The sequence below is a fragment of the Lissotriton vulgaris genome, chromosome 5, assembly GCF_964263255.1.
Source record: "Lissotriton vulgaris chromosome 5, aLisVul1.2, whole genome shotgun sequence".
Classification (NCBI taxonomy): domain Eukaryota; kingdom Metazoa; phylum Chordata; class Amphibia; order Caudata; family Salamandridae; genus Lissotriton; species Lissotriton vulgaris.
This window is the reverse complement of record NC_141693.1, coordinates 1,275,473,503-1,275,498,240: the sequence shown is the minus strand read 5'-3', so window position 1 is coordinate 1,275,498,240 and position 24,738 is coordinate 1,275,473,503. Positions and strand designations below refer to the sequence as shown.

The 24,738-nt window shown below is 43.6% G+C and overlaps 1 protein-coding gene across 1 annotated transcript in view; it reads left to right on the top strand.

Annotated features, from left to right (window-relative positions):
* ARL8A (ARF like GTPase 8A) overlaps positions 1-24,738 on the top strand; it is a 213,574-nt gene that overhangs the window by 149,332 nt on the left and 39,504 nt on the right. Inside the window, exons 4-5 of the mRNA XM_086923124.1 lie at positions 6,585-6,678; positions 24,089-24,156. Coding sequence (XP_086779250.1) covers positions 6,585-6,678; positions 24,089-24,156 — 162 coding nt within the window. The remainder of the gene's footprint in view (positions 1-6,584; positions 6,679-24,088; positions 24,157-24,738) is intronic.

The window sequence follows — 24,738 nt, the reverse complement described above, 5'->3', positions numbered from 1 at the left end:
TCGGTGCTGCAAGATTGTGTTTACTATACAAATCGCAAAATTACATGGGGTAAATTGATTTTTGAGACAATTTCAAAATGTTGTAAATTGCAACATTACATTTACACTGGCAAATCAGGACAATTAAATTGAACTTAACGGAACAAATGACTTTGTGAATTGATCCTCTCGGATCTGAGACGGAATTGACATTTTGTTTAAATACTGAGGTATGATTTAATCCCATGCACTTGCCTGTTTTAGGACTGCATCATGAGAGGCTCAGATGTTGATGGATTTAAGCTCTGACATGTTTTCTGCAGTGGCGCAACGCAAAATGATGCCGCCCCCTGCAGAATAGGCTCACGGATTAATTGCCCAATTTTTAAAATGTCTGCAATTTTGCAGTCAGCATGTTGACTGTGTTTGAAAAATGTATTCAATAAAAAAGTCATTAATCAAAACCATCTCTGATTTATGTCTGAAATAGAGAAAGGTTTGGCTGTGTTTGTAGCTTCATGTTTTCCAAATAAGCTATGATATAAAATGTCATATATATTTATAACTACGAAGGCTTTCAGTCGGGCTTCTTCATCTATTGGTCGGTACAAGTGCCATTCACATTTTGCTTTTGCCTGCCAGAGCATACAGCATGGGGCAACGGATCTGACCGCTTCAGGTATTGGTTCTGCTTGTGCACGCCCTTCTAAGAACTACTGTCAGCGCCAGGAGTCAAGCAAATACCTGCTTTTATTTCTGCTTTCATGTCATGCTTTTGCACTATATTTCTGCTTCAAGTCTTTTGTGCTTATTTTATTTAAGCAAATGCCTGAAACGCTTAGGTTTCTGCATTTTTACTTTTAATTTCTTTTACGGGTTTATTGCAAAAATAAAGTAAAAGTTGCAGGATTTCAAAGGCCAGACCAGTTGGCTTTGACAAATCCTGTTTATTGTAAAAAATCAAAAGATTCAGTTTCAGTCCTGCATGGGTCTTAGGTATACACTCCTTAGTTAATAGCTCTATCCACAATCCTAGTTGTAGAAGAAGGAGTATGATAGGAACAAAAACTTCTGAACCTGTATTTTCCCAAATTACTAAGAACACATTTGCCTAGAATTGATTACTACATCACCACTGTACCAAACAGAAAATTTGCAAAGCGAGCATTTCTGCTGTATCTGGCTACATACCGCCCAAAATTCCATTCCTTATAATACTATTCCAATAATTGCTTTTCTTATTTAATTCAAAACGCCTCATTCTGACTGAAGCTAAATGTTTCACTTTTTAAATGTCCTCTGAGTTTTAAAAAGCAATTGGCAAGTTCTTCCGTTGTAGTGTTACCTACAAGTGGCGTCATATGACTACTTACTAATATTACCCTTTCCCCGTCTACTTTGAACCAACTACAGAAACATGGAGAGCCCGGCCTGCTGCCTGCCCACTCAGTGTTTGAATGGCCCTACTCCCCGCTCTGCCTCTTCCTGGATTAGACCGTGGCCCCTCTCCTGGACATGTTTGCCCACCTTGCCCACTAGTTGGTTCCCCAACCTTGCTCAGAGCAATCGATGGTCCGCGCCCCGTCCTCTCTGCTGTCGACTAGAGGTATCTTGAGTACCTTTCTCATTGCTTGGTTCCCCCAGCCCTCCCTGTTATTAATTGCTCCCACCCTTTCTTTCTCACCCTCTCCTTTTCCCCCCTGGCACCCTCTCCTTGGTACGGACCAGGATTGGGACCCTATGTCCTCACTTCCCCCTCTCTCTCCCTCCTGTCCCCCCTGGCGGAGTGTGTTCTGCAGGCCACCAGATTCTCCACTATCTACCATACCTGCTGCCAGGAGTGGTGCTGCGCCCCAGCCCCACCCCTTTTTCTAGCTCTTTGCTGCACGCCCTTCCCAGTGGTTTTCACTTTCCCATTCTTGTCTGGGTTGTATTTGGTTGTGCGTATGCTGTTTGTCATGGAGGTTTTGAGTGGTTATACTATTTACCATTTCTGTTTCTTTTAATAAAGTAAGTTTCAACCCGAAAAACCTGGAGTAGATTTCTTAGAGAGGTTTGGGACTGATGAATGCAATGGGAGTAAAGGTGAATAGAAGAAAAGGTATAGGATAGTGATGAGGAGTATGTAGAAAAGAGTAAAATAAGAGAGGATACAAGTAATGGCCAGCAAGGATTTAAGAATGAGTGCATAGCTATATCCTGTTCATACAGAATTTAGGATTAGGGAAGACCTGGATAATAATGGAAACACATTGAGCCCTGTGGATAAAAATATTTATGATAACGCAAACAAGCCCAGGGCAGATTTGTTTGAGTAGCGTAAGCTAACACTAACACACGTGACCCTTCACATACCCCACTTCTGCTGTTTCTCAGTGACCTCATTTCCTGTGCTCTGCAGTATAAGGCACCTGATATGTTGTAGGCGCTATGTCCATAGCGCCACTCCTGACTTCTGCTTCCCGATCATAGACCTTGGTCAGCTTCGTTTTCCTCTAAAATCCTACACCCCTCTCTCCCCACAGTCGTACGCCCTCTTTTTATGTTGTTATTGCCAGCAGCACCCTTTCATATCATAGGCTGTTGGTTCTGTATTTGCTGTTCCCCTGTAAAACCCACCTCTCCTCTTCCGTCCCCTGCTAATTCGCACACTCAGCATACCTTAACCCTTCACCACCTTGTGCGGACCACAGCCAACATTTGTGACAATGGTCACAGTTTATTTCTACCCTTCCATCTGATATGTCTTTTCCGCGGGTCCATGTTACCTGCACCCTTGACAAAGATTAAACTTGCCCCTCCCTCAGTACACAACTGCCTATTTGTGGCATTAGTCGCCGGTTGTCTTTTACTTGGGTGATCCCCTCATTAGCCCTAACCTCACTTTTCCGCCACCATCTTGTTTTCCCACCCTTCAGTCTGTCTGTAAACAGGAGTTTTGCCCCTAAAGCAGGGCACTAACAGAAAGTGGGGCGTTACATAACTTCTCAGCAAGAACTCACTTTTTGATGCCCTGATTACACCAATTCGAAGAGCATTTTGAAACCCTGCACCTGATCTCAGCTGCATGATCCCTTCTCATTCCAGAGGTATACTTACTGCCCCTAAGACACTAGATAGTGCCTGAGCAGAGCCCTCAAAGCCAAGGAAGTGAGCTATGAGTTAGCATAGTTCCTTGTGCACAACTTTGCTAAAATTAATGGACCCACTGCGAAAGTGTAAGAAATGCTACATATCCCCAGTGAGTGAGAGTGTATGTAATCCAAGGTGCGGGGTTCACACCAAAGGGGTAATAATGCCTATGCTAGAAACTGAAACCAAATGAGCGAGACTGTGCTCTAAGACTTGAACTCACACAGGAAGTGACTGTGTTCTCATGAGCTGAATCTCTCACATAGTGAAGGAGATGGTGCCCCAAAGTGTAAGATTCACACCCAAAGACCCGGACTGCGCCAAGGTGTGAAACTCTCCCACTGTAAGAGAGTATATGCAAGGAAAAGATGGCTGCCGGCTAAGAGGCTCGGTCGTGAGCTACTCACCCAAACAGCGGATGAACCTTGAAAAGAGGAATTAGCGCATAACAAAATCAAAGATCCTACAGCAAAATATGAACCTACACTAAAGAGCGGCATGGCGTGCAAATAAATCGTGAGAATTCAGCAGAAACTCACCAGAAAAAGTTGCCAGTAGCTTTTCACCTATGGCGTGGAGTCCAACGTGGGAGCTCAGTCTGTGGCCAGAAGCGGGTACGAGTTGCCAGTCGAGTCGGCTCCGAAAGCGGGAGGGAAGGCGAGTGAGGTGAGCGAGGCGAGTCGGTTTCGGAGCAAGAAGGGGAGTGAGCGAGGAAGATCGTGAACGGGGGCGGGTACACTGCCCTTCTGGGTTGGAGAGGGAAGAGTCAGCGGCGGTGGCAAGCAGTGTGCAACAGCAGAGTGCGAGGCGTACACTGCCCTTACGGGTCGGAGCGGGAAGAGACAGTGGCTGTGACAAGCAATGTGCAACAGTGGTGTGCGAGGCGTGGGAGGCGTTAGTGCCGTTGATGCGGCTGAATTCTCAGTGTACCTTTCCTCTCACATTTGCCGGTGTGGGACAGAGCAGAGCAAAGGCAGCGCTAACAGCTGGTGGCATGCGGAAGCTTTGAGGAAGCGGTGCGAGAGACATATAAAGTGCTGATACTACGGGCTGCACCCTCTGCACTATCCGCGTGTTTTGTTTTGTTTTCCCTCATACAATACCGGAGTGGAACAGAGGCAGTGCTGACAGACAGAGACAAGTAGCAGTGGAGAGCATGTGAGGCGCTGAAAACTGCAGACAGCACTCTCTGCATTACTATCACAGTAATGGAGCGATGTACAGGCAGCGTTGACAGCCGTGAGGAGAGCGAGGGGCGAGCGGAGCACAGACAGCGCAGACAGCAAAACAGACAGGAGTGAGGCACAAGTGTACCCCAATCCACGTGGGGCTCTGGGCGCTGAAAACCTGGCATTATTTTTCTCAGGAGCACTTCTAAGCTGAGTGGCAGCAATTAGATCGGAGGAGAAGGTGGAGGTGCAGCAATCCCAGCGTGACCACGCTTTCCAGGTGTGGTCTGAAGCAGCTAAAGCACTCCAGAAGAGCAGGAGTATTACTACAAGACTGGTAAAGAAGGTAAGAGTCTCTCAGCAGCCTGCGACCCCAGGGAGAACTGGACCACAAGACTCCCATTTCATTGGGGTAAGTGAAGATAAAGCTCTAAGCTATTTTGTAGAAAGTTTTCCTAAACAAGGGCACAACAAACACACCCTTATACTATTTCTTGCGAAAAGTAAAGAAAACCCTTGGGCTCAGGGCGAAGTGCAGGAGGTGCAGGGGGGAGCAGAACGGAGAGCTGGATTAGCGGGAGGCAGAAGGGGCAGTTGAGGTGAGAGTGAGCAATGATAAAGGAAGTGCGAATTCAGAAGCACTAACTCCCCCTCAAGGGCTTTTGGACACAAAAAGGCCACTAAAGAGCAAGGGGAAAGTGTAAACTACTGTTTAAGGAGCAGAACTACCCTACCAGGCGATCAGCATCGAGAACAAAAACTAGGCGTAGTACGCCACACAGAAGTAGGAAAATTGTCAGGTACATCCCCTCCGATTGTCCCAAAAAGCACCAAAAAGAAGAGGAAACCAAAGGCAACTGGAAAGCTGAAATATCCCACATCTAGAGCAAACCAAGCCAATTTAATATCACCCGGTCTGATAAAACAAAAGATAACCCCCTCCCTAAAGTCCTTCTTCAAAGTGCAAGAAAGCCTGAAAGACAACAGGTAAAGGGAAAACTCCAAAATAAGATCAGGTCCGAAAACCAGAAAGAGACATATAACGAAGAGACACTGGCAAAAATGTCACAAATAAGCACCAGCAACAGGTATGTGGTTCTAGAAACAATGAATCAGCAGGAGACAGAAAAGGATGCCCACGACCCTGCAAGTATAGAAGCACCAGAGGGGCTCACACTGCCACTGAGGAACAAGGATTGTTTGGAAAACATGATGACTACCATGATAGGAGAGATGAGATCGAACTTTGAGAAATCAGAGAGGAACCAGGTAAAGATCTAGGAAGTGTGCGAAGAAATGGATCAAAAGATAAGCAGTCTCATGGAGAGAGTAGCCTCAGTCGAGCTGGAAGTTGAGGCCTTGAACAAAAAAGTGGAAGAAAATAAAAAAGAAATAGACCAACTCAAGACCTCTGAAAAAAATAGACAAAGTTGTATACACAGGCTGGAAGCAATGGAAAACCAAGCAAGAAGAAATAATCTATGAATCCTAAACGTACCGGAAGGCCTAGAAGGTGAAGATATCAAAACCTTTGTAATCAAACTACTTGAAGACAGGCTACCAGGGACAAAAAACGCAGACCTGGCAGAGGATATTCAGAGAGTCCATCGGGACCCGTTCGGCAGGAATAAGATCAGAAAGAACCCAAGGAAAATCCTCATAAATTTTAAGAGCATCACCCTAAAGGGAAGAATTTTGAGCGAGGGCCTGAAAGTAGGCTCGTTCCAGATCAAAGATTGGGCTTACAGGATAAGAGCAGACATATCCAAGACAACGCAAGAGAGGCAATGGCAACTAGGCCAGTACATTCAGCAGCTTAAGTCCCTAGGAGCAACAGTCCAAATGCAGTTTCGTTTAATCTACATTAATGATTAAATAATGAAAATTAAAATACCAAATATTCATTGAATGAAAGATCTGAGAGGGTCATGAAATTATCCATATAGAAATAAAGCTTTAGGAGAGATTAAACTATATATCGAAATCAGTTATTGAAGCTAAAGACTATCAAGAATGGAAAGAGGACTGTGACGAAAATATGCATTTGAAAGAGAAGTTTTAGGACGTGAATACTTTTCCTGAAAGGACAGACATATATAATTAGAAATCCATTGGTATTCAATAGACAGGAGGCATTAGTTTGTAAAAAGTGTTTCACTTTCTTGCCATGAGTCTGTGCACTTTAAGTATCGCCTTATTCATAGCTCGTTGACAACGTAATATTCAAAATTGAAATACTGGCAAAGTGGTGGCTTCATGGTGGAAAAATGCATTAATTACGACTCGCCGCATGTATCATTGCAGTTATATGGTGGATGCAGCAGACCAGGAGAAGACAGAGGCATCCAAAAACGAGCTTCACAACTTATTGGACAAGCCCCAGCTGCAAGGCATCCCTGTAAGTACCATTCTCTTTACTGTTGTGGCCATTGTGTCCACTTCCCTCTATCCTTGAGCATCACGTGCTTTACTCATTGTTCAGATTTGTCTTTTGTCTCGAAGTGTGTTTACTCTAGAGCTTTCTAACAGGCTTTTTTTTATCCGATTTGAACATTCTTCTGTTTCTTTTGATCTCTGGCCTGTATTGTCTCATGTAATGTATTTATTAGAATGACTTCAACGTCTCTGATATGTACTTTTTCTTCTACGACCTTTGTTCAAAAATATGATGAGAAGATTTTGAATTATCTTGCCTTTTATCGTCTCAGCTGCCTCTAATGTGTTTCTAATGTTCTAGAGATGTGGAATTCAGAATTTGACATTACCATTTAAATATTGACAAGTCAATGTGGTAAAACATCATTTTTGTTTTTAATTCACCACTGAAACCCTCTTTCTGCATCCCATTTAGCCGTAATCACTTTTAGTTTTTCTAATTCTATTATGACTTTCTCATACATAAATCTGAAGCCAGTTTCTCCTTTTGTACTAAAGTTAAAAACATCCTGTACTCTTCCAGTGCTGAGACACCCACACACTGTGCCTGATTTTGCTTTGGAATCTGGCCTTGCCTTGCAAGCAACCCACACACCAAAACAGTTCTTTAAATGCACTTCAAACCTGAGCTGCAGCTGTTCCCGTAATGCTTAGTACCTACAAACCTGTTCAGTGACCAGATCTATAGTATCTAATTAATGCCATTACGTGAAATGCACAACGCTCTGTCAAAGAAACTGTTTGTGGCTTGAAACATATTTGGCCACACGCCCTCCCCTAGAGTATACTGCAGTGTTTCCAAGTGTGTTTCACTCAGGTTTCTGAGCACCACAAAGAGAAATACATTGTGCAGTAGGGGTGCCTAGACAAGTATCCAGAATTTTGCGTATACTAGTGCAGTTTCAAATGAATTGCTCTATTAATGATGCAATCAGTGACAAACTCACCTATGAGGATCCGACACTGCCTTGATCAGTAATAGCCTTTATCACACCCAGAGATGCATCGACAGAGAAATTCCTCGCTTCCTCAATGTTACAATAAAACATTAAGGCCCTCATTATAAGTGGCCCATATAATGTGTGGATTTTATCACACCCTGTAAATATTGGGTAAATACAGGGTGCGACAAAATCTGCATTACCAACCACATTCTGTCAGTTTAATCCAGAGAAAAGGGGCTCGGAAAATACCGGAACATGCCGACAATATTTATTGTATCTGAAAAGTTCCCACCACCTCAGTGTCAGAATTTATCATGTGTGAGGATTATTGCACAGGAAACTAATCTGCTCGTAAAGAGGGTCAAAGCAGCAAATACGATTCTAATGGTTTGCTGTTGCAAAGTCTGCAATCGCAAATTGATGGCTTGCAGGTTTGCAGTTACAGATTTTGTGAACTGCAAAGTAGGTGGAACTGATTGTCAAAATGGATCTGTCCCTGAGGGACAGCTTCCATTCTGTGAATGAGAACTGGGGGCATTGGTGCATCACTGATAGAGTTCACAGAATGGCTGTTTTATTAAAGCTTCCACCCATTTGCCTTTAACCTTTTATCTGCCTTATTGACTTATACAGTCTCCAGGAAACGTTGTCACTAGGTGTCCTAGAAGGCTTTTATAAGGTAGATATTCATCTCCCTCCCCGGCTCCAAATGTTTCGTCCTTCCCCCAACCCCAATTGGGAACAATCTGCATTTTGCTGTAGGAGTAGTTAGCTCATATCCTTTGTGGGTACCAACGAACCTCAGAAATGAGGTGGCCTCCTGTTCACTTCGGGGCTGGCTCATTAATATGCATGTGACATGACTTGTGACATCGCAGCATTTAGGAAGGACAGGGTGAGGTTCCCTTTCTTCTCCCAGGTTCTTCGCAGAATCCAGATGGTGAGCAGGGCTTCAGGAGGGACTAAGGTCATCTATCTCTGCCATGCCCCAGGCCCAATCCAATCCTGGAGGTAGACAATGAGGAGGGCTAGAAGCAGCCCAGCTTCTAGCAACCACTCCCTCCCCACCACCAAAAGAAATGACCAAGGAGGCAGGAATAGAAAGGGGGAGAAGTCTAGGGTTGTTCTTGGCCCTCCTCTTCCAGTCTCTTATTCTGGTTTGTTTCATCAGCTTCCTCAGCTCCCAGTGCTTCTCTGTTCATGGGAAGCATGCTAAGAGGAAGGATCTGTGGGTATGTACATCAGCGACGGGCCAGGTGGTGTCTGGATATTTTCTAAGCCTTGTTAAACTCCAAACAGCCCCTGACTAATTTCTGAAGTGCAGATACAAAGGTCTGTGCCCCGCAAGGAGCCAGCAAGTGTTTGGATGTTTCCTTAGCCAAAGAAGTGATGGGATCAGATACAAGTCTTGATTCTGATGTATCACTAGTGTTGGTCTGATCTGTCCTTCTTGAAGGGCCTTGTAAACTCAGTAACAGCACATCCCCCAATATAAGCGACAGCAGACAAATTATCCACACATCCACGCATCAAATGATAAGGACTGAGTCAAATTGTAACATTGAAGAAAATAAATAAGTGTTGAAGAATATAATAACTATATCCATGAAACAGCAGTATAAAATTGCATCAATTAAATGCAGGTGGTGGTCTTAGGCTCACTTCAAGCAACTTTGAAAATGCGCCCTTGCGCTGTAGACTACAAGAAGAAAATCAGATTCAGAATCTGTGATTAGAGCAGTGTCTTAAGTGTGTACTTGAGTCAGAGATGGGAGATTGCATCGAAAAGAAGAGCTTAGGGCACAGCGTGTTTGATGACGAATATGCAGATACTGCATATAATAATTATTCAAAGGCTAGCTGGGATGGGGCTACAATCTCACTAAGAAGTAATGCATATACATAATTTCCTAGAAGTTGGCAGTGAAGGACAGATTGCCAGAACTAACCAGTTACCAGTTAGAAATCTTGATTAGAGTTGATTTTCTACAATACAGACTCCCTTATTCACCTCTGTGTGCGTCTGCATCCTCACTGCTGGTCCTGGGGATTGCTGAAGACGTGTGTCATTTATTGTACCTGCTGCAGTAAAACCTCTCATCCAGTCAGATCAATATTCTCTGACTCTGCAACCTCCTCTATTTTTGCAAGCTTTATTTATTGGCATTTCTCAAAAACAACATAGTAGGCAGTAGACAGCGACTGACTCTGTCAGGAAGGTGCTTGCATATCATTGAATCAAAAGCTGGTGGAGTCTTTAGTACAAAGGTGACAGTCCTTCTCTGGCCTCAAGAGCAACTGTCAGTCATTAAAAGTTTATTTAGTTTGTGACAACCATAAAAGTATACACTATACATTTATAAAACTTTATAAAAACACATAATATGGAACTTTTGTAAAATTGCAACTCAATAATTTCCCGGAAGATAACCCCGACACCTTTGTTATTAAACAGTATCCTCCTAGGTTGTTAAAATCACATGAGTTAACATGAGTAAACACAATACATACATTAAAATGCAATCTCATATTTTTTTTGTTATAAAAGGTGGGTTACATACACCTATAACTCTGTACTCTGGAGAAACCCCTTAACTCTACTCATGTTTTTCCCCAAAGCACAGGCTATATCCAGATTAGACATTCCCACCAGAAGGTCTGCAGCTTGCTTTCTATTCATAGTCCTGTATTTTTTGAATATCAGGCCTAAAATCTCCTTACGTATATCAAGGACCATCCTACAGTCTAATAAAATATGAATAATATCACAGGAGGTACCTAACGTACAAGTACAGTTGCCATTACTATTTATTATGAGATTTTTAACCCTCCTATTTACATAACAGGGATTTATTCCCATTCTCAATTTTAATACCTCTCTTCTTAAGTGCTGGTTCAGCAACCTGTCCAAGTAAGGGTAGGAATGGTCTTCTGAAATCCATACTTGGAGCATATGGGACACTGATATTTTTTGCCGGAGATACTCTTGATCGCTTATTTATCTATTTGTATGCTTGTATAGCGTAGGACTCGACCCCCGAAGGGGTATCTCCGCGCTTGTGTTCATCTAGGGTGCCCAAAACATAGCCAGGCGGTGCACAAAATTAGGATGTCAGGAACAAGTGTGTTTTAAGAGATTTCCTAAAGGCCTGAAGGTTGGTGTTTTGCCTCAGTGTGAGGGGGAGCGTGTTCCAAAGGGTGGGACCCTTATATGACAGTGCTCGACCTTCCTGTCTTGCCCTCCTAACATGAGGGATCTGAAGCAGCAGTTGGTTACTAGAAAGCAGAAGACGTCCGGGCTTGTAGAGGTTGAATTTTTCAGCCAAGTATTTAGGGCCCGAGCCAAAGAGGCTTTTGTGTATTATACAACAGATTTTAAATTTGACCCGTTGCCGAATGGGCAACCAGTGAAGTTTCTCAAGGAGGGGGCGTGAGGGTGACCTAGCTGGGGCATTGAGGACCAGTCTTGCCACAGTATTTTGAGCCACTTGTAGTCTGCTAAGCTGTTCCTCATTGGCAGATATAAAGAGGCCCTTACAATAGTCCAGCCTGCTGACCATGAGGGTCTGGACAAGGGTCTTTCTGTATCTGTCAGGCAAAACGGGAACACACGCCTCCAGAGTCCGATAACCCGAAAGCAGGACCCGGTTACCTGGTTTGCGTGCTCTTTCAACAACAGTGCCTGATCTAACCGCACCCCTAGATTCTTCACCGCCTGCTTAGGACATGGGACCGGTCCTAAGTCCAGTGGCCACCATTCTGGTGACCACAGAAGGGGGGCCTCCCCAAAGAGCATGACCTCAGTTTTGCCCACATTACATTGAAGGCAATTAGAGGCCATCCAATCAGACACCGCTCTCATACCTTCGGCAAAGGTTTGTTTAATTGCAGGTGTGAGGGTCTGGAATGGAAACAAAAGTTGAGTGTCTTCAGCATACGACACTGGGGTGAACCCATACACTCTCACAATGTCAGCCAGGGGGGCCACATACACATTAAAGAGTGTATTGCTTAGACATGAGCCTTGTGGAACCCCCTTAGTGAGCTCCCTAGAGATGGAATAATGGGAGCCCAATCTGACACCTTGTGAGCGGCCCGAGAGAAAACTCTCAAGCCAGGACAGAGCCAAACCTCCTATCCCCACCTTCCGCAGACGACCGAGAAGAATATCATGTGATACCGTGTCAAAGGCAGCGGACAAGTCTAACAGCACCAGAATCATAGAGCCCCCTCTATCCTGTGCCATCCTGATGTTATCGGTCACGGAGAGGAGGGCAGATTCGGTGCTGTAGTCAGGTCTAAACCCTGATTGAGTATAGTCAAGACCTCCCGCTGCCTCGATGAAATTAGACAAATGGGTATTCACATGTTTCTCGGTCATCTTGCTTAGATTGGGCAAAAGAGAGATGGGGCGGAGGTTGGAAAGGTCTGTCCATGGCAAAGCTGCGTTCTTCCGGATGGGATTCACTGCGGCTTTCTTCCATTCTTGGGGTACTTGTCCCTCCTTGAGGGAGAGATTTATTACTGACTGAATCTCGGGCCAGAGCAGATTACCTAGAGAGACAACCATTTTAGCAGGAAAATCCGCAGGGGAACCTGTTTTGATTTGACTAATCAGGGAGGTGACATCAGAATGACTGACCTCCGGAAACACAATTAGCGAGCCACTATTATGTGTTAATGACAATGGGGGAGCAGTAATGACGTTACTCCTGAGTCTAGTGGTCTTAGTGTTTTTTTCATAAATCAACTCTATTTTATTCTCGAAAAACAGAGAGATATCATCACAGAGAGATTGGGAAAAATCATCAGGTCTCTCACAGGCTACCGGTTTCACAAAGGTCTGCAGAATCTTATAGAGTTCTTTGGAGGAGTTGTCCGCTTCTGCCAACTGTAAGGTGAGACAATTCCTCCTGGCCAACCTGATACTTTTATGATAGGTAGACAAAGCATCGGAGTATACTTTCTTGCTTTCCTCAGTATGGGTTTTCCTCCATATTTTCTCAAGTTTCCTGCACCCCTGTTTCTCCAATCTAAGTTGTTCAGTGCACCACACCTCTTGTTTTTATGTGGGGTACTGTTTGTGTAGTTTTAGAGGAGCCAATAGTTCGACCACCTCTGAGAGAGCTTTGTTAAACTTAGATAAAGCAGACTCCACATTGTCTGCCCCTGAGATAATGGGTTTCTTCCATATCCTCTGCTTATACCGTAGTTCCTTTATACCTATATTGACGTGTACTAGCTGCGTATCTAGTTCGTTTTCTAGCTTCCCATATGCTTCTTTTAATGAGGCTCTTGTTTATTTTGCCCAAGATAACTCACTAGAGGCAATTTCCTCTCTACAACACTGTGATATTTTTCTGGGGGGCTCCCCTGTCTCCAGACGCTCCCAAAACCGTATTAGTGCCATCCTAGTTGTAATTGCCCAGGAGGTAACTCCCAGCTCCAGTCTTGCTGCTTGTACCATTGCTGATTTGGCAACGAGAACAAGCTTTTCAGGATCATACCCTCCTCTTTATCCCAACCTTTTTTCCCACTTAGGAGGAGAACCTCTGATCCATATAGAAATTGTGCCGGGACCATCGCTAGGTAGGCCTTTATAACCAGCCCATCCGACATGTCTCCGTAGAAGCTATTACATCTTTTTAAGCCCTTTATAGAAGCTGTTGCCCTAATTTTTAATGCTTCCAGATGGGTGGTCCAATTCAAGTTACTCGTGAACCATATTCCCAAGTATCTATATTCCGTTACCCTCTCAAGTAATTCCATGCCTAGATGCCAAGGGAACCGGGTCTTGCTTTTACCGAAACATAGTATTTTGGTATTTTCCATATTTACTACCAGTTTTTTATTTAAGCAGTATTTATGGAACATATTTAGTTTCCTCTGCAGGCCTATCTCCGTCTGGTCCATGATCACCAGATCGTCTGCATAAAGCAGACAAGATATGTGGTTACCTCCTAGCTTTGGACTAGCCCCTCTAACCTCTCTTAGATTCCGAGGTAGGTCTGCTATAAACAGAGAGAAAAGCAACGAGGCTAATACGCACCCCTGCCTCAGGCCATTTCTAATCTAGATCCTCCCAGATAATCCGCCCTCCTCGTCCAGGATTACCTGGGCCCTGTTGTCTGTATGTAAGGCCTGGATAAGGGCTAACAGGTCTGCGTGTATCTTGTAGCCCACCAAGGTAGACCATAGCTGCTCCCTGCCTACAAGGTCGAATGCCGTGCGGAAGTCAACAAAAGAACAAAACAGGTTACCCCTTTGCTCTATAGACTTCCGCGCTACCGCCCAGAGGGCAAAACAATGATCCACCGTTGAATGCCCTTCTTTAAATCCCCCCTGTTCAGGGGGTACTATACAGTTATCTTCAGCCCAATTTTTTGGCGAACCTAAAATAATTTTAGAGAAAACGTTTCCCCCAATATCCAAGAGGTTTATCAGGCGATGATTTTTAGGGGAGTTTACATCACCTTTTTTATGTATGGGTCTAAGGATGGCCCCTTTCCAGCTATCTGGTAACGTTCCTGTTTTTAGTATTATTAAGAACGTCTTTGAGAACAAATCAGCCTACCAATCTATATTTCTTTTTATAATAATGGCGGGTAGATTGTCTGGGCCAGCAGCTCGTGTTAAATTTAAGTTGCCTATCACGGTTTTAATATGGCCTTGAGAGAACTGCTCCATTACTTCTTCCCTAACTCCAGGCCAACTAGATGGTACTATCACCTCCCTCCTTGGCCAATTGCCGTAGATCTCTTCAAGATAGATTACCCACTTATCCTCTGGGACAGAACATTGCAAGGACCCTGCTGTTTTCCCCGTACATTCCTGTATCAGTTTCCAGAAGCCTTTGACATTTTTTTCTTCAATTGCCACAAGTAGGTTCTTCCAGCAATTTTCTTTAAACAATCTTTTTTTCCTCTTATAGATGCCTTGTATTTTATCCTTAATTTCTTAAGTGCTAGAAATGCTGCGTCATTATAGCTACGCCTAAGGCTTCTTTCACTCTTTCTAATAGCGGCCTTTGCTTTACGGCATTCTGCATCAAACCATGGTTTACTAATTTCATGTAGTGATAAGAGCAACTGACTCTTGGAGAATCCTGTCTGCTTAATCCAATCCTGCTCAGTTCTGCGGAGGGGCATTGAGGTATGGGGTTAGGCTGTAGATAGAGGTCATTGATAGGGTAGAGGAGTTGGCCTAATGGCTAGGGCGGTCGACCTCGAATCTGGGGAACTGTGTTCGAGTCTCGGCAATGACGCTGAACATCCTGTGATTCTGGGCAAATCACTTATTCTCCCTGTGACTAACAAAAAATATAATGTATCCTCATGTAATGCAACAGGTGCTATGTAAAGCGCTTCCGCTTCGGGTCAAATTTGCGCTATATAAAAATTTATCAAATAAACATGAAAATCTGTGGGGGATGGGAGAGTGGAAGGGAGGAAAGGGAAGGAAAAGAGGGGAGCAGAGGACTTGTCAGATAGAGGTACACAGAGCATAAGCCATGGAACATTCCAATGATCAAGCATGCTATTGAACACAGAAGTTGCTATTGTCCTTAGTCCGACAGGTTTGACGATCACAGCCATCCCAGACTGGGGCCATTCCTTTCCCTTTAGCCCCGACGGGTATGTGCATTGAACAATTACACAAGAAAATAAAGGTGTGATAAAAAGGAAGCTCAACAAGCGAAGACTAACGCTAGGAGGGGTCGCAGCACTGACCTGCCTGGACACCGCCGCACCGCTGGCTTCCTGACGCTGTGGTCGCCCCCGCCGCCGAGCAGCTCCATCGCACGGCCGCAGAGTGGGGCGGACCACAGTTCCCAGCCTGCCCCACCACAACAGGGCCCACTTCCTGTCTCCAGCGCCAGGAGGCGCACAAAAGACAACAGCTTACTCCGCATCGCGGACGCGCGCGGACGTCGCCGGGCTGAGCCCGGGCAGTGGGCTGGCCGTCTGTGGCCGTCCGGGGACGACAGGGGACGGGACGGGCATCCCCCCTTCGATCTGCACTACGGAAATGGGTAAGGGCAAACTGCAAACATCCAGTAATGGGGGTACAGTTAAAGCTAAAATTGCGCGAAAAGCTACAGCATCATCTAATATTATGACATTTTTGACATCAGCTGTGGGCAAATTGAATCAAGAAATTGCTGACAAAGAACGCGAACTGGGTTTGGACCCAATATTTTTGGATAGCCAACCATCGCCCACAGTAAATAGACTACCTATTCCCCTGGAACCTGTAATACTGATTGAAAATGCACCCATTATTAGGCAACAAGATATAGCCAACACCCCGGAACAAGAGGATCAAGTGAACAGTAATCAAGTCCTTCAGCAACCCATACATGATTGTACTCAGGAGCCTGAACCGCAGACTACTAAGCGCCCTAAACGGATTCTTTATAAATCTAAGGCTCAAGGCGCACTTTCTCGAAAGAAACAAGGAACTCCATTGAGTGCCCTCGAAATCTCAATTAAGGACATGGTGGAGAAGGTCCTTGTAGACAAACTTGAAGGGGTACTCATACAAATCTCCACTGACATTATAGATACACTTAAGGAATGTGTTACTGAAATATTGGGGAAATGTGATAGGATTAATGATTACATAACGTCTTTTGAGAAAGATTCTCGGGGTCCATTATCAAAAACTACATCACAGCCATTTTTTAATCAACAGAGGCAACCCCAATCCCCTATGGAGCAGGGGAATACTGTACCAACATGCCCTTTGATTCCATCCACCCTACCACTAGAGTCTAAAGGTTGTGGTACTAGGCAAATAGATAGTAAAATTACATCTAGGGCACATTTGATAAGTAAAACATGTCCTCCTCAGGCTAAGCCTATGGCACCCCTTTTAGATGAGTATAACTCAGCAGGGCCTAGGAGACAGCGCCCTAGACCTCCCGTTCACCTTCCCCCAGAAGCTACACCCTATGTCGCTGTTCAGGTGAATATACCTGTATTAAAACCGGGTGAATTTGAGTCAAATGGTACACAGCTGATCAATATTAAGACGTGGTGTGATGCAAATTGTACAGGCCCGAATAATATATCAGAGTGCATTCAGACTGGTAGACGGGTTGATTGGGTGGGATACACAGAAAAATTTTGTGCTGGTGACTGTATGATCGTCAACTTTAATAGACCCCATGAGGCCTCGCGTTTATTTTGGGATGCTACAGAGGTCAAAGAAGACAGGATTAGAGCGGTACCCCTAGGTTTTTTCTACCCACCACCTGCACCACATAAGATGCTTCCAGGAAGGGTTACTCGCAACGTTACTCCCATTAATATCTCCTGTTCCAGCTCTTGGCCAACGCAAACAACTGGCATGCTACCAAAAACCCATGATAATCAGGGAAACGAAGCAAGAAGTAGTCTGGTGCTTACAAATAGGTTTTCTGCCCTATCAAATTTAGAGGAAAACGATTAACTGACTTCTTGTGATAATACTTGTAGCCATCTATTGCCCACACTGCCTACTAGAAACGAAAAGGGTAATGTTGTCAAAATATTGAGCTGGAATATCGCAGGACTACGCTCGAAAAGGGATGACACAAGATGGCTGGGTTTATTAAAAGAATATGATGTGGTAGCCTTACAGGAAACATGGGATAGGGATTGTGATTTTTGGTTAGATGGATATACATCTTATTTTTTAGCTGCACAGACATCGAGCTCAGGCCGAAATAAAGGAGGGTTGCAGTTTTTAATTTCAGTTAAAGTGAATGGAACTGTTAAGGCATTACACACACCATCCCAAAACTACTTAGTTCTGGAAGTCACAATGACTAATAAATCTAAATGTGTTTATATCAACTTTTATAATGCCATCCAAAATACAGGTGCCAATGAAAATATCAACTCTCTGACTGAGTTCATGTGTAATTTTAAAGAGGGTCAAACCACTCCGGTATATTTCACCCTGATGGGAGATTTTAATGTACATTTATGTCAACAGAATTGCCAGTTAAGAGATACTGTAAATATAGATATGTTGCCACTCCCACACTTCGAACATTCTGTAAAAGGGTCTGCCCTAGAAGAACTTCTTCTAGAGAATGATTTATTTGAACCAGAGTTCTTCAATAGTAATGAAAGGGTCCCAACTTACAGTGCCAGGGACAGCAACACTATTATTGACTATATATTCCTCTCTCCGGCTATGTTACATAATGTTATTTTTTATAATGCTATACACACTACATTTAGTGATCATAACCCGGTTGTGTTGAAAGTACAAGATAACAACCTGTTTTTATTTAATAAAAATACTAAAGCAGAATTTTCTGCAGACTTAATTCAAGGGACCAGGGGAGGCGGGTGAAATGGAGCAACGTCATCCCAGAGGATTTTTTCCACTCCTTAAATCAAAAAGTGGGTAAAGAAATTAACATATGTAGGGAACCACTTAAATTTGAGGGGAATATAATCCGGTCTTTTGAATCCTTCTGCCGCCAGGCAGCAGATGATCTAAAATGCAAAACGAAAAACAGGGAGAAAAAAGGTAAAGGGGTGGTTTAATAATGAATGCTCCAAATCTCACCGAGAATTACATAAAGCCTTGAAAATGGTACCCCGAGATAGATCTGAGGTGGCCAGGCTTAGGAAACAGTATAACTTGGATATTCTAAGAAGAAAAAAAGAAATAAAAAGACAGGCTTGGGATGATTTGTACGAGAAGGCTACCCTGAGGGATAGCGCAAAATTCTGGACCATTGTTAATACCCCCTTGTTTAATGGGAAAGAAAATGCGCCACTAGAGGTAAATATTCCAGAGCAGGACTGGCTGGATCACTTCCAAAGGATCTATGGCAGTAATCTTAATCTAGGACCTATAGAACCAATACCGATTGACATACAAGACACTCTACCAAGTTTTACTATTAAAGAGGTACAGAAGGCAATTGAGGACACGGCAGCCCAGAAGGCCCCTGGCCCAGATGGCGTACCTGCCGATACGTTCAAAGCAAACTCGGACATGTGGTCAGTTGTACTCACAAATGTCTTTAATGTAGTCAGTATAGATAAGACAAGACCCCCAATTACATGGTCACAATCCATCATTATCCCCATATTTAAGAAGGGTCAAAGGGGGGACCCAAGATGCTATAGGCCCATATCATTGCTAGATTCTTCATTTAAAATCCTAGGTAAGGTTATCCTAGAAAGAATCTCAGCTTGGGCCACTAATAAAGATATTTTGTGTGAGGCTCAGTATGGCTTTCGATCTGCCAGAGGCACAGAAGACCAATGCCTAAATCTATACCTCACACTGAGCAAATATACAGTAGCATCAAGGGGGATGATGTATCTGGCTTTCATGGACTTGTCCACAGCCTTTGACCTAGTTAATAGGTCAAAGCTGTGGACAATACTCCTTGATAAGGGACTGGATCGAGCACTTGTGAATTTTCTGGCCCAACTTCACAGTGATCTAAGGGCAACTATTCGTATGTCCCAGGAGGGAAACTGTACCGCATTTTTTAAATCTGGAAGGGGGTGCGCCAAGGGTGCATCCTGGCCCCCATGCTCTTCTCTCTTTATATTAACTCACTGGGAGAGTCTCTGGAAGCGGCCTCTATTGATGTACCGCACATGGGTGGTTCCATGATGCCGGTCCTATTATATGCCGATGATACGGTATTGTTGTCAAGAACCACTAATGGTTTACAACATCTACTAAATGCATTTGGGGCTTTTATGCAAGATCTGGATTTAGTAATAAATACAGAGAAATCACATGTCATGGCAGTGGGCAATCGCAAGAATAACATCAAAACCCTCTCTTGTAATGGCTCTGTGCTCTCTAAAGTCAAAGTTTTCACCTATCTAGGAGTGGTGTTTGATGAGAAAGGGACATGGGCACCACAAATCCAGAATAAAGCAGCGGCAGTAAAAAGATCGTCTGCCGCTATTCTGGGTTTCGCAAAACGACTTGGTGGCAAACCAGCCGAGGCTATCTTGTCTATCTATAGAGCCAAAACCCTGGCTATAGCCAGGTACGGGGCCTCAATATGGGGTTTTAAAAACATGTCCCGTATCCAAAGAGCGGAGAACATGTTTTTACGATCTCATATGGGTCTTCCCCAATCTACTCCTGCTTTTTCAATCCATATGGAATTGGGGATGGGGTTTATTGAAGACACGATGTCCTTGGCCCCACTCTTGTCATGGATTAAAACATGGCTTAATCCCAACTTAACTCTAAATCACAAGATCATTAGAGACTGTATGGGGCGGGACAGAGTGGCTGAGATCGAGTGGCTAACACATATCAAAACAACAGCAGGATATCTGGGCCGCCCTGATCTATATACTAAACCCGAAGGTCTAAAAAGAGAAGACATTAGCTGGGCCAAGTCCCACTTTACAAAGAAAAGGGAAGCAGAAAGAGAGTCATGTGAAATAATGAAGCCAACTGTAAGATCTCACTATATGACGATTACAACTTTAGCTATCCAACCATATCTGATGATAGTAAATAAACCATATCACCGGTGGCTCCTTACGAAATTTCGTTTTAATCAAGCTCACTTTCTGCTGGGTGAATACGATAAGTGGTGTAGGCCCCACGAGAATGCTCCCTGCAGTTGTGATGATTTCTCTGATCAGGATTTATTGCATTTTCTGTTTTTTTGTCCTTTTTTTAAAAGTGCCAGGGAGAAGTTTATTAAGCCTATATTGAAGGACCAAGAGTTTATGCAAGTTTAACCGGCTTTATTGTTCCTGCAGCTTATGGAATTACCATTAGTAATGTACGGGGTAGCCAATTTCCTGATAATGTCTATTCGGTCCAGGCAAAAAAGACTTCGACCACCACTAGCCTGATAGTATGGGAATTGGCATTTTGACCGAAATTTCTCTAGGCTATTATCATCTGACTTAATTCTCTGAATTCCTCAAAGTCTGCATACCTCGCCAGGTTATGGTTGAAAATTGATTGTAAATTGATTGTAAATAGAACTGTAAATAGAATTGTAAATAGACTTGTAGTAAATTTAATGTACAAACTATGTAAATCCTTTGAAAGATCAGAACAATCTACAGTGGTTCTAAAAATTATGTAGTTGTATATAATTTTTGTATAGTTACCTTGATCACCATTGAAGATTTGTACATAACGAATTCCTGTTTTTAAAGTATTTTATAATTTCTTTTTTTCGTTGTGATCAGAAATGAATGTATAGCATACTTTTATGATTTTAAAATAATCGAATAAAGTGTATTTGACTCTTGACTAAAAAGGAAGCTGACGGGGAAAACGAGAGAAAAAACAGAAATAATGATCTAATGTGCTACAGCAGAAATACTTGTAGGCAGAGACCCTCGGTGGCCTACCCTGTCTGATCTGCTGCAGGATGTGACTGAGGTGGGCTGCTGGGCATCCATAACCAAGGAGAAGTGACCCAAGGTCAGTGTTGGATAGGAGAGGTGGCCGACTGGGTCAATATAGGCCAAGTTTTAGCCGTTGTGGGGCAATGGGACTTAGTGGGGTCAGCAGTGTGCCTGATCAGCTCTATGTTAGGAAGCGGTTCTCTGTCGGACTCGCAGTGGACGAAGCAGTAAGGTGTTTGGGGGTGACACAGGTGATCTCTTGTTCAGAGAGAGTGGGGAAGCTGTGTTCAGACAGATCCTGTCAGGTCTTACCCAAATACATCTCTCAGAAAGGCACCTCAGACCTTTTTCATAGGTCTCCAATTTATCTGCAACTTTATGGGTTAACCTTTGTGCAAGAATACTGTGTGGAGTTCTACAGTCCATTCCGTGGGTGTGGTGCAGGTGGGTTGACCCCAGTGATGAAGGATGATATGCTACACTACTGGTAGCGTCATGGCCACCCTTCCAACTACAGGGTATCTAGCTCGGAGTGTCAGGAATGTCATGGAGTAATGGCAAATGGGCAGAAGGTTTCACTGCGTGTGTGTGGAGTCATTGCATGTGTGGCCGTACGGCCACCCACTAGGGCTGGACACAGTATAGGGTGGAGGTCGCAGTCATCTTCTGAGTACCTTAGCAGTGGTTATGGGGGAATAGTATTGCCAGTGGAACCTCCATGGGTTCAGGTACCACCTGTGAAGGATTTTGAAGTACAAGAAACTGCACCTTCACTATGTCCCTTTCGTGGTTCTGTTGCTTCGTTTAATTTAACAGCTGGGTACCTGGGCGTCAGGTGCTCATAAAATCCATGTGGCCCCTCATTTAAACTACATCTTCGTCTCTTCACAGCCCCTGTGAACAGCCTCTTATAGGCCTACCTACCTTCCTTCCTTCATTGGGGCAACAAACATTGCTGTGCTCTTCTAGGAAAAGATGATTGGTTTACGCCAGGCCAGCCTCTTTTAGATTTCCCCTAGAGACAATTCAACTTGTGAACAATTCAATAGATAGAGTTGGCTTTTGGACAGCCCTTTCCTCGAGATTGGGTTGCTTTCTTGTCTATCACATACTGTAGCTTTTGATACAGTAGCATTCCACGCTATTCTTGTTACTATCCCACCTCTGGAGCCTAGCTTACCTATAGTTCATTTTGACTGGATGAGTTTAATTTTTCCACTACGGACATGAGGAAACAACTTTTTCTAATTTCCCACTTGATGATAATGTATATCTTTTTTTGCTCTCTTCCTCATCTGTTTGCTCCCTATCATTTTCCTGCCCCATGCACTCTCTCGCGCTCCAGAGAGTACCCTCTCCAACTCATCTGTTGCTGTCCTACCCCTTTGATAAACCAGGGGCTTATTTTCAAGCCCCTTGCGCTGCCGGTGGATCACTTTTTTTGACGCACTGGCAGCGCAAAATATGGCTCCTTTTCACACGTCACTGTGCGTGAAAGAGGTGTGCCATGGGTGTTGCTGTGGGTGTTCCCACGCAGCAGCCATGGATTCTGCTGCATTCCAACATTTACAACATTTCGTAAACCTGGGAATGCACCAGAATCCTACGCCTCCCCAGGGGAGGTGTAAGAAGGCGCAACAAATAGAAATACTTTTAGTTCTCCTCGTGTTTTCCTCTTTCTATGGGTACTGCAATCTACATTCTGCATCACCCATAGAAAGAGGAAAAAGCCACTTGCGATTGTTTTTGTGTAGGAAGGTGTCCTTTTCTGGCATGCAGTCTTTTATAACCCGGGCTTGTAAGCATAACGCCAGAGGCTGCTTTTAATCGGCGCTCTAGGTGAAGGTCGAGAAATGAAAGTGACGTCACAACAATGAGAGAAAAGACAAGGGCCATGCGTGGGTAAACCCTAGCAGCTCTCAATCAGGTACCTACTCTCAAAGGTGCAGAGGGCTAGTAAAAATGGCAGAAAATTCCTACGTTTCGGACCTTCGTGTGAATTGTCTTTATTTAAATAAGTTCTTTTATTAGGATACCATAGTAGTGCCCCCGAGTCCTTATACAGGAGCTGCTGCTGTACAAAAGTATTTCAAAATGTTTTTAATTGCACGTTAAAGTAAACTTTCGCATTATTCCTCATAATACCTTTCACAAGAACTATGGATCAGGTGTATGACTGCTTTAGCGGTCGCAAACAGAAAATCAGGCCGTTTACGTCAGCTAAAAAGGGTTGTAGCATGTGCAAACCTTATTTTGCACGTCGGTAACCTATTACCAACTCGCAAAATAGTGTTTGCGAGTTGGTACTAGGAAGGGGCATGCCTAGGGCATCCCTTCGTAATAGCATGTCACAGGGAGATGTATGATTGTTTTGCCACTGCAAAAGTGGTCGCAAAACAATCGCAGTTACCACCAATTTCAAACTAGTGGTAAGCCAGTCACAAACATTGTGTTTGGAAGTGAAGGTATTTGTTAGGAGCAGGCAGTGGTCCATGGAACCACTGCCTACTCTAAAAAATTGAAATGAAAACTTTTTTTTCTTTTAAATGCCTCCAGTTTCATTTTAGGATAACGATCTGCATTTGAAAAAAAGTGGCTCTATTTAAAAAACAAACACAGACATGGTGGTCTGCTGTCCCCAGCATACCACCATCCCTGTGTTATTGCCCATTCCCAATGGGTTTGCAAATTGAGACTTGTCTCATGAATATTGATGAGGCAGGTCATTTGCGACCTCATTGTAAATCGCAAATGTGTCTAAGACAAATTAGTACTTTCCATTTTGTGAGTTGCAAATTGCGAGTAGCAAAAAATTGCAATTTGTGACCCCCAAAATGGAATGGTCATACATTGAGCCCTATATCCTTTTCCAATTCTTAATTAGATTCTTAGAAATGCTACATGTTTTAGGGAATGCAGTTCAAATCAATGTGTTCAGTCCTTTTCAAATTAAAAGGTTTGTTTTTTCCTTGAAGGGCTCTTCTAACAAACGCCTTGCCTATCATATTGTATAGAATGTAGTATTTCACTACCTTTCTTACAGTGTATGATTTTTATCTCCCTCATGTAGGTTTTAGTCCTTGGAAATAAGCGAGACCTGCCAGGTGCTTTGGACGAGAAAGAGCTCATTGAAAAAATGTAAGTAGTTGATGCAAATATTTGTTTTTTCCAGTTCTTCCTACATCTTCCTTGAACCCTCATTTTCAAATCCATTATCCATCTGTCTTCTTAATTCAAAGGGATCCTTGTCTAGTTCCTGGTGGATAGGCATAGTAACAGTGTGGTTTAACAGAGCAATTTTAGCTAAACTTTAAGTTCAGCAGCAGAGGAAGCACTGAAAAAAGTAATAAGCTGAGTTCTGATTGTCAGTGATTCAGTCGGAAATATGCACTGCAGAATAAGAATTTCATGCTCACCCTCTCTGAGGACTGTGCAAAGTCAGAGCTTTTAACAACTGTCTAATATATTGATTGAAAACCAAAAATTAGTGGGAGAAGCTACCCACCTACTCTTTATCCGTTTTAAAGGTTGGTTGTACAAATTAGCCGTTACACCTACAATCGGTGGCTGAATTTCTGAGGTGTAAGCAGACCATTTCCACAGATGTCCTAAAAAAGATTCACTCAGTTCCTTTACAATGGAAAACAAAGTCCAGTCATCCCTTTACTTAGCCCTCTGAGATACTTGCAAACTTCAGCATATCTTGGAATGCCACTTTGT